The sequence below is a fragment of the Dromiciops gliroides genome, chromosome X, assembly GCF_019393635.1.
Source record: "Dromiciops gliroides isolate mDroGli1 chromosome X, mDroGli1.pri, whole genome shotgun sequence".
In the NCBI taxonomy this organism is placed as follows: domain Eukaryota; kingdom Metazoa; phylum Chordata; class Mammalia; order Microbiotheria; family Microbiotheriidae; genus Dromiciops; species Dromiciops gliroides.
This window is the reverse complement of record NC_057867.1, coordinates 1,067,912-1,076,598: the sequence shown is the minus strand read 5'-3', so window position 1 is coordinate 1,076,598 and position 8,687 is coordinate 1,067,912. Positions and strand designations below refer to the sequence as shown.

Here is an 8,687-nt window from a genome sequence, read left to right as displayed (position 1 = left end):
TGGAAAACATTGGAAAAACAACTGACCTGGCAATATTCTACTAGAGGGAGAAGAAACAAGTGTCCCCTCGGGGGAGAAAGAGAAAGGAGGGTAGGAGGAGTAAGACACTTAAGGAAGAGGAAGGAGGGGATGGATCTTAGAATTTCTCAGAAGTGAGTTATGTGAGAAGTATATATAAACATGGAGGAAGGCATGGGGGCAATTTTACTTTTATCTCAGTCAGACTAGGGTTGAACACACACACACACACACACACACACACACACACACACACACACACACACACAGAGTTAAGGAAATCTCCCTCTGGGAGGCTCACACCTGAGTCTTGATCTCAGGACTATCCATGAGGTAATCCTCAGGGTCAAAAATGTCCATTTTCAGGAACTCTAGTCTCTGACTTGTTCATCTCAGAAAAGGGAAGAGAAAGGTAAAACCAGGAACTGGAGACACAGCTTCCCTTGGCAAACACAGGTCACCTAGCAAGTGATTCTCATTTTTCACCCTACATTTGGAGGAACAGGAGGGAGATAATCTCAACCAAAGGCCCTGCCATGTCATCACATCAAAATGATAGGGCTGTGGATAAAGCACCAGGCCTGGATTCAGGAGGACCTGAGTTCAAATCCGGCCTCAGACACTTGACACTTACTAGCTGTGTGACCCTGGGCAAGTCACTTAATCCTCATTGCCCCACACAAAAAAAAACCAAAACAAGAAAAAAAAACCCTTCTCTTCCTCAAGTGAGATGAGGGGATTTCCCTGGAGCCAGTAGTGTGTTGGATTATCATCTTCACATCTGTAGCTCTCAAATCTTTCTCCCCCTTGAATTTGTCCCACTGCCAGCTCAGTCTCTCTGTTACTACTTTCTCCTTCCTCAAATTACTTTGTCTTTGTCTGTGGAATGCTGTCATTCCCCCCCCTGCCTCCTAACAAAAGCTACTTGAAGGTGAGCTAGGTAGACAAAGGCGCCCATGATTCCTCTCTCCTGGGTTTGTCTCCTGTTATCTGGCACCCTGTCCCAGTCAGTCAATAAACATTTATTAAGTACCTATTGTGTGCCAGGCATGGTACTAAGAATTGGTGGCTGCTGAAAACTTGCTCCTTCAGCATCATTCTAATCCCACATTCTTCATGCTGGTTCATTTTGATAGACCCCATTGCTACACAGACAACATAATAGCTGCCATGCAGCAGTTCTGGGCCTTTGATCAGAGAGTAAATCTATCTCCCCACTCCCTGTGTGCACAAGCCCCTCCCCTTCACACAGGGTTTGATCTGTTACTGTATCTGTTCAAATGTGGCTCCTAAGCCACCTAACTCACTGTTGTGGCCTACTCTTCACTCAAACTCTGCTTCCAATGTGCATAACCCAAATGTTTGGTGTCTTGGCTGCCTCCCGGGCCCCCCCAACATGCTCAGCACAGGGCATGTTACATGATCGGGCTGAACAAATGTTGGGGTTTTTCACCTCCCAAAACTGCACTCATGTGGAAGAGCCTTCTCCAAATTCTGCTCCACTCTCTCAGAATCCCACCTGCCAATGAAGTGGAATGTTTGCCTCCAGGGGTCCAGAGAGTTTGGAAGACATTCCAGCAAACATACCTCCCCCCCCACCCCCTTACATGGAAGTGCACTTTACTGCACTAAGGCAACAAGTGGTGCTGGCCCCCAACTCAATGAAAACAAGGCGGAGGACTTGTTCCCAGGCAGGCAGGCCCCTGGAGAATGAGGCCCCTCGCCCTCCCAAGGAGGCACTTTGAACCTTTGTTTAAAAAAGGAACAGGAAGCCAGGCCTTGGAAGTTGGCAGGTGTTTATTGTTCACACAATAAAGCAGCTGATTCCAGGGAATGCCTCCCCAGTGGATGGGACAACGGACAGACTTAGGGTCTCTGGTGGAGTAGGATGGAGGGTGGCAGCCTGAGAACCCACCCCAGGGCTTCCCCATCCAATTCCCCAGAAATAAAGCCTCTGAGCTTGGGAGCTGAAAGGTGGCATCCCTCAGGCCTGCCTCCCTTGGCTAGCTAGCACCCTCATCTTCCATCACTGGGATGTGGGTGAGCCAGTCTCCGGGGAGAATGTAAACAGAGATGCAGGGCCCAGGAAACCCACTCCCCAAGAGTGTTTGCCGAGTCAGAAGAAGGCATTGAAATACCATGACCAAACACCCCTCAAAGCAAAGAGGGGGCCTAGAGGCTTCCTTCGGCTTTATCCATCTCCTAAAGCAGCAGTGGGCAAAGCCTCTCGACTGGGGGCAACTCCTGGGGGTGGACATGTGGAAGACTCAAGAGCTGCTGGGAGGCAGACCAAGAGCTGAAGACATCATCTTCCTTCCTTGGGAGGTGGGCATATGAGGGGAACGCAGAGACAGAGGCAGAGGGAGGTAGCTGGCGGCTTGTTCCCCCAGGATCCCCTTTCTTGGCAGCAGCTGGAACAGAGAAGACGGAGAGGGAGGGGAGACTGGGGAGGGAAGAAGGTTCCTGGGGTCAGGAGGTTGTGGCTGTGCTGGTGCTGGGGACGGCAGGTGGTGGCGAATCTGCCGCAGCCTCATCACCTTCCTCAGAGTCCCACACCTCAGACTGCAGGTAGTCAGCGAACAGTGTCTTAGCCCGGTGCAGAACCTTCCCAAGGTGGTGCCTCCGCACCAGCCGGTCAAAGTGCATGGCCAATTCATTGTAGTCCATACTCCGCTTCATGATGTGGTCCCGGTGCTCAAGCAGTATAGCTAAGCACAAGAAGAGCATGAAGGGATTCCCCCGGCCAAACTCCTGGGGCGGAGGGAGGCTCACAGCTGCCCCAGCAGGTGGCAGTGTTGGCAGGAGTGATGACGAACAGGGGGAAGATAGGCTCTTCCCCAGAGGGCCACCTTTGTCTGAAGGGGTTCGGCTGCTGCTGCTCTCCTCCCCGACCTGGCCGGGCTCTGCAGACAGTGGGGCTGGAGCTGCTGATGGGGAGAAAGGTGCCAGGGAAGGGGCTGAGAAGGACTTGGTCATGTGAAGAGGTAGTGCCAAGGGAACGACCATGCTGGGTGGCATGGCCCCCTCCTCCACTGCCAACTGTTCCAGCAGCTGTGGAGGGATGCCCCACTGGCTGTCCTCCCCAGCCTGGGCTCTGCCAGGCTGATGGTCCCCAACACTAGCCTGTCTGGCTACGGGCCTTCCCCTAAAGCCTGTCTCCTCACTGTCCTCCATTCCCAGGCTGTCTTCCTTCTCTGCCCTTGGCTGCAGCACCTTGTCTCCGGCCTCATCCAAGGCATAGTATGTGGGCCTCAGCATGTGCCTCTGGCGCACAGGCTGCTCGCCATCTCGGGCTGGGGCAGGAACGCCCACAAGCTCTACCTCTTTCTCAGGTGGGTCTGGGGGCAAGGAGCTCCAAGTCACCTCCAGCATCCTCAGAGCATCTTCAAAGGCAAACTCCCGCTTGAGCTCAAGCAGCAGCCAACGGTAGCAAAAGAAGAGGTCGTCGGCCCCAGTGGAGAGGAGGTAGCTATAGAATTCTGGGTCAGAGTACTGGAGCAGGAGCTTCAGGTGGGAGAACTTGACGGACATGGCCTCCCCATCAACGCGGAAGTTGGCCTCCAGGCGCTTCATGATGCCACAGAAGCAGATAAAGGCATGGCCCTCATTATCCATGACAGCCAGGATGGGGGAGGCAATGTCGCTCATGCCCTGGCAGTAAGAGATCTGGGGGTGAGTGACAGCGTACGTGGTGAGCAGGTCATGCAGAGCGATGAGGTGGGGGTTGTCCTCAGGCCCTGCATAGTAGGGGTGAGCCCGGTCTGTGCGCAGCACGTCCTTGAGGACATTGCTGCGAATGAACTCCAAGTCTTCGGCACTGGCTCGCTGCTGCCACTCACTCTTCAGCTGGTTGTACTCCACGGTCTTCCGTTTCATGTAGTCCATCCGCTCCTGGCCCGTCAGACCATCGGGGTACACATTCAGCAAGTACCGCCACACTACCTGGAGCCAAGAACAAATGGTGACAGGGCTCAGCGACAGGCCCAGTGAGGAGAGCAGCTAAATGAGCCTGCGCTAACACACTGGTTAGACTCTGACCCCACGTCTGACCCATGAGGGTGTGTGTCCATGCCCGCACACACACATACACGTACAGTCCCCCGCCAGAGAAGGGAGAGGCCCTGGCACCTAGCAGAAACTCCCCTTTCCCTCCCTGACCGTGGCTAAGGCAGAGCTCCTAGCCAAGGTTGCTACGGCAACATCAAGCAACCCTGCTCCGAAGGCTTCAGGCTCAAAACTGGGTATGATGTGGGATGAGGATGGAAAGGCCCAAGGAGAAGACCAGGAAGTGGGAGCAGCCTGTTTCCTCAGACAGGAAGGTCATCTTGGGCTGCACTCAGAAGTCACCAGCCCCAGCCCCAGGACAAGGAGCTAGGCAAGCAAGCTTGGCCTTGCCTTGCGCAGGGAAGGCTCCACTCCTCCATGGTAAATACGCAGCCGCAGCTCTTCAGGCCGGCACAACTGGCCCTCCCGATTCAGGTAGGTGTGAAACTCGGCATCGCTGAGTGGAGGTTTGAAAGGCTTGAGGTCTTCCCCATAGGACCAGCTCAGCACCTGCTGCACCTTGGAAAGCGTCCGACCCACCTAGAAGACACACAGAAGGGGGATAGGAGGTGGGGAAAAGAGCTCCCCATGATCAACCTGCTCTCCACGCTGTCCCCACTTCCACCTCCCCACACAGAGAGATACACCAGAGAACTGGAAAACCTGGCAAAATGAGGGGCAATTGGAGTTCAGGGTAGAAAGACAGCAGCAGTGAGAAGTACTCCCATTTCTCTAGTATTTTTAAGTTAACAAAGATAGGACAGGGAAAACGAATAGGTTTCTCCTCATTTTATGGACGAGGAAACTGAGGCTCAGAAGTAAAATGATTTGTTCCAAGTGAGTGGGGTCAAATTCAATTTTCTTGCAGTGGCTCCCCAGTGTGCCCCCCTTGGAAGCCTCCAGGGCTCTCCAAGTCTAATATGGCTTTGACACACCTGCGAGATGATGGACTGTGTGAAAGGCAGAGCCACAGCCGTCAGGGAACGCTTCTCCACAGGCAGCAGGTCAGTGCCGATGACATCCTTGGGACTGATGATATCCCAGTCTTCCAAGAGGGGACCTGAAGGAGACACCATGCTGAGCTTCCAGAAAAGTCAAAAGGCTGGGGCTGGGCCACTCTCTCAGAGAGCCAGGAAATCCAAGGACGGCTTTGGCCCCAATACCCCAATCCCAGACCTCACCGCACCCTAGCCTAGTTTCTGCTAACCAGCCTGAAAAATTCCATCTCTCTCTGAAGGGTACCTGTGAGTCCAGTTCACTACAATCTGTACTTGCACATGAACCCACTGGAGGGAGGGGGGGGGACTTAGTGGGGGCTCAATACTCACTATCTTCCAAAGGCCTGACATCCACTCGAAGCTGTAGGTAGGGCTGGGAGGCACTAGTGAAGGCTGCACTCAGATCTCCCTCTGAGGTCAATGGGATATAGGCCTCGGGACCCAACTTCTCTCGGCCCAGGTAACTGATGCCAAAATGCTTCTTCCTGGGAAGACAGAAGGGTCTGGAACAATCTGGGCCCAGGTTCTGCCTCTCCCTTGGCTAGCTCATGCTGAACAGAGGCTGTGTGGACAGGAGCCTACCGCTTGTGAGGTGCTCTGGGCAGAGCCCGAGCCTCCAACACTATCCAGCTGAGCACAATTTCATCCAGGCTGGAAGGGGTTCAGTGGATTCTTTGTTTGGCTAGACCCCTAAGCTGTGCTGGAGGAGCAGCAGAAGAAAATGGAACCAGTATGTGAGAAGGGCAGCTGGTACCAGAGCTGGGTCAAGGGGACAACATGTCAGAAGGAAGAGACAGAACAGCAGTGGAGGCAGAACAACTGAGGAAAAGTGAGCAGGGCTTTGGGCACACCCTTGATTCTGCTTCCTCGATCGCTTTCAGAGTAAGTGCCTCCCCTCTCACCAGGTTCAGGGCTTTCTCTTTCATATCTTTGCTTGGGCCTCTTCTTCCTGACACTCCCTCCCCCAACCCATCCCCTACTGCCCCGTTGGATTTTTCAGCTCCCGTTGGTGAGTTGTTCCCCCCTCCTAGAGGGCAGGGACCATCATTCTTTCCAGGGTCACAGCATGGTGCCTGGCACTCAGAAAGCCCTTCAGAAAGGTTTGTTAACTTGCCTTAAATAAACGTGTGCTAATTTTCTTGACTTTAGTTGCTCTTGCTTGGAGGGAGGGGGGGACTGGAACGCTTTTCAGTGGCAAACATCTACACATATAGCTTGAGCATCAGTCTGGCAGTTTATGTTGTATGTGGGGTGTTTAGCACAGTGCCCAGCACTGATTGACTGAGAGGGATCATTTTCCTCCTCCTTTTGGGGAATGAGATCTCTCTGGAATACAGGGTTGGCAGTATATGTGGTGGTATGTGTCACCAAGGCAGAGAGGATGCATTGCCACACAATTACAGGGCCTGTTTTCCCATAGCTTCTGCCTCCTCCAATTCACTTGTATTTCATATATAGTAGAATGGAAAGCTACCTGAGAGCACGAAGAGCCAGAGAGCAGCTGCTGAACAGCATTTCTCTCGGTAGCCAGACACAGTCAGGCCCCAGACACAGTCAGGCCCCAGACACAGTCAGGCCCCAGACACAGTCAGGCCCCAGACACAGTCAGGCTGGGGAAGCTGGAGCCAAGCTGGCCTGCCCTGGCCTGGATCAGTCACATGCCTGCTCGCTCACCCACTCAGGTCGAAGGCTCGCATCAGGATATGCTGTAGCACGTCTAGGGAGGTGATCTGAGGATCCACAGCAAATGTCCGGAAGTCAGGCTGCAGGAAGCCTTCGAACTTCTGAGGGAGACAGGACATCCTAGTGGGCAGGCTGGCCTGGCTTCCCAAGAGTGACAAATCCCAGAAGCCTTCACCCCCTCTAAGATCCCAGACTTCTTTAGGCTGGCTCATCTACCACCAACACCACAAGCTGGAGGCAGAGTTCACTGGGCCCATGGGGCACATGTGCTGCCGTGCAGGAAGTCTTAGGCTCCTTGACCTTCTACATAGTACTGCCTTGAGGCTCAAATTGCCTGCCTGTGCCAGGGAACTGAACTGAATCCAAGCAGGTAGGGTAGGAGTGAGCCAGCTCCAGGCGTTCTCCCCTTTCCCCCAGTTTCTAGAAGCTAAACTGTTCAGAACTTGCTGTTGCCCCACTGCAGTTTGGACTTGGGGAGTCACCCAGAGGACATTACCCCCAAAATGAGCCATGTAGGCTGCCATCTTTTCTGTGATCATTGGCCAAAGGTCTGGTCTCGAGCTCACCCACAGAATGGTAGCTGCAAAGTCTCTAGAGATCCCTAAGGCCAAATTCCTGAAGCCCCGGCCCACTTCTCAGAGCCCAGCCCGCACCTGGCCCCACTCAAATGCCGCCTGTGCCCCGAAGCCCCAATCCCTCTGGCTCCCATGGCCCTCAAGAACACAAAGTTTTCAGGGGCAGCTGGGTGGTGCAGTGGATAAAACACCGGCCCTGGATTCAGGAGGACCTGAGTTCAAATCCGACCTCAGCCACTTGATACTTACTAGCTGTGTGACCCTGGGCAAGTCACTTAACCCTCATTGCCCCACCAAAAAAAAAAAAAAAAGAACACAAAGTTTTCAGAGTCAGGCTTTCCAAATGTAGTGTTTGAGGGGCAGCTAGATGGCGCAGTGGATAGAGCACCGGCCCTGGAGTCAGGAGTACCTGAGTTCAAATCCGGCCTCAGACACTTAATACTTAACTAGCTGTGTGACCCTGGGCAAGTCACTTAACCCCAATTGCCTCACTAAAAAAAACAAAAACAAAAACCAAATGTAGTGTTTGATGCCTTCTCTGCTTGGTTAAGCCGACCTCTCTCTGGGGCCCATGCCCACTCTCCCGGTGTCTCGAATGCCCCCATAAAGGGCCAGGCCCCACATCTGTTCCACTGACTGACCCTACAGGCGCACTGGAATGTGAAGGTAGAGCTCTTGGAAGAGCCTGTTCTGTTTCCAATTGGAGAAACTGAGGCCCAGAGAGGGTAGGACCAAGGTCACGGGGGGGGGGTCGGCGCCTGCTTCCCGGAGTTAGTTACATTCGGTTCGGACCCTTGTCTTGAGAGCTTGAGGGGGCCTTGGGGTTCTGAGGGGTCAATGCCTAACACGGAGGCCCCTCACCCTGGCTGTGAAATGAGCGGGGCTGGCCCAACCGCCTCTGGGGTCCCGGTCGTGGGCCGTCCTCCCAGGCCTCCAGGGTCTCACGTGACCGCCGCCCCCCTCCCCCGCTCCCGGCCGGCCCCCGTCTGGAGCCGCCCTCCTCCTGGCGGCCTCACCTTGACTCGAACCCGGACTACCTCCCGCTGCTCCTCGTCTTCGGCCACCCCCGCCGCTCCTCCGCTCCCCGGGGAGGCCGCCATCCCTTCTCCTCTGACCAGGGGCCCGGCAGCCTCCCACCGCCGCCGCCTCCCAGGGTGACAGTTACCTTCCGAGTGCGCAGGCGCACACGCCCACAGGGGGCTCGCGCCGAGGTCCGCTCCCCAGCCGGCGGGTACCGTGCGCTTGCGCACTCCGGGGACTTCTGTTACTATTGTCCCGCCTTCTGCACCCTCCGCCTCATCCCGCTCCCACTGTGTGCCGAGGCATGCCCTTCTTCCCTCTCTCCCCTTCGTCGGGAGCGGGGGGGGGG

The 8,687-nt window shown here is 54.9% G+C and overlaps 1 protein-coding gene across 3 annotated transcripts; it reads right to left on the bottom strand.

The window, feature by feature from the left end:
* Nucleotides 1-1,797: 1,797 nt before the first annotated feature.
* Nucleotides 1,798-8,660, bottom strand: TBC1D25 (TBC1 domain family member 25). Of its 3 annotated transcripts, none has more exons than XM_043973725.1 (6): nucleotides 8,484-8,660; nucleotides 6,735-6,844; nucleotides 5,391-5,545; nucleotides 4,998-5,122; nucleotides 4,414-4,602; nucleotides 1,798-3,960 (listed from the first exon to the last, which is right to left on the bottom strand). In XM_043973725.1, the coding sequence occupies exons 2-6, from the start codon at nucleotides 6,755-6,757 to the stop codon at nucleotides 2,488-2,490; spliced, it is 1,965 nt and encodes a 654-aa protein (XP_043829660.1). In that variant the 5' UTR covers nucleotides 6,758-6,844; nucleotides 8,484-8,660; the 3' UTR covers nucleotides 1,798-2,487. The 3 variants fall into 3 exon arrangements, with proteins under 3 accessions (XP_043829660.1, XP_043829658.1, XP_043829659.1); XM_043973723.1 differs by lacking the exon at nucleotides 8,484-8,660 and adding an exon at nucleotides 8,335-8,477; XM_043973724.1 differs by lacking the exons at nucleotides 6,735-6,844; nucleotides 8,484-8,660 and adding an exon at nucleotides 6,535-6,667.
* Between the last annotated feature and the right edge of the window lie 27 nt (nucleotides 8,661-8,687).

Excerpts from the sequence above, each read along its gene's own strand:
- TBC1D25 (XM_043973723.1), bottom strand. The coding sequence starts at position 8,418 with ATGGCGGCCTCCCCGGGGAGCGGAGGAGCGGCGGGGGTGGCCGAAGAC. Across the intron at positions 5,546-6,734 it reads CGAGCCTTCGACCTGAGTGG|GAAGAAGCATTTTGGCATCA; the intron begins GTGAGCGAGCAG and ends CTGTCTTCCCAG. Across the intron at positions 3,961-4,413 it reads TGGAGCCTTCCCTGCGCAAG|GTAGTGTGGCGGTACTTGCT; the intron begins GCAAGGCCAAGC and ends TCTTGGCTCCAG.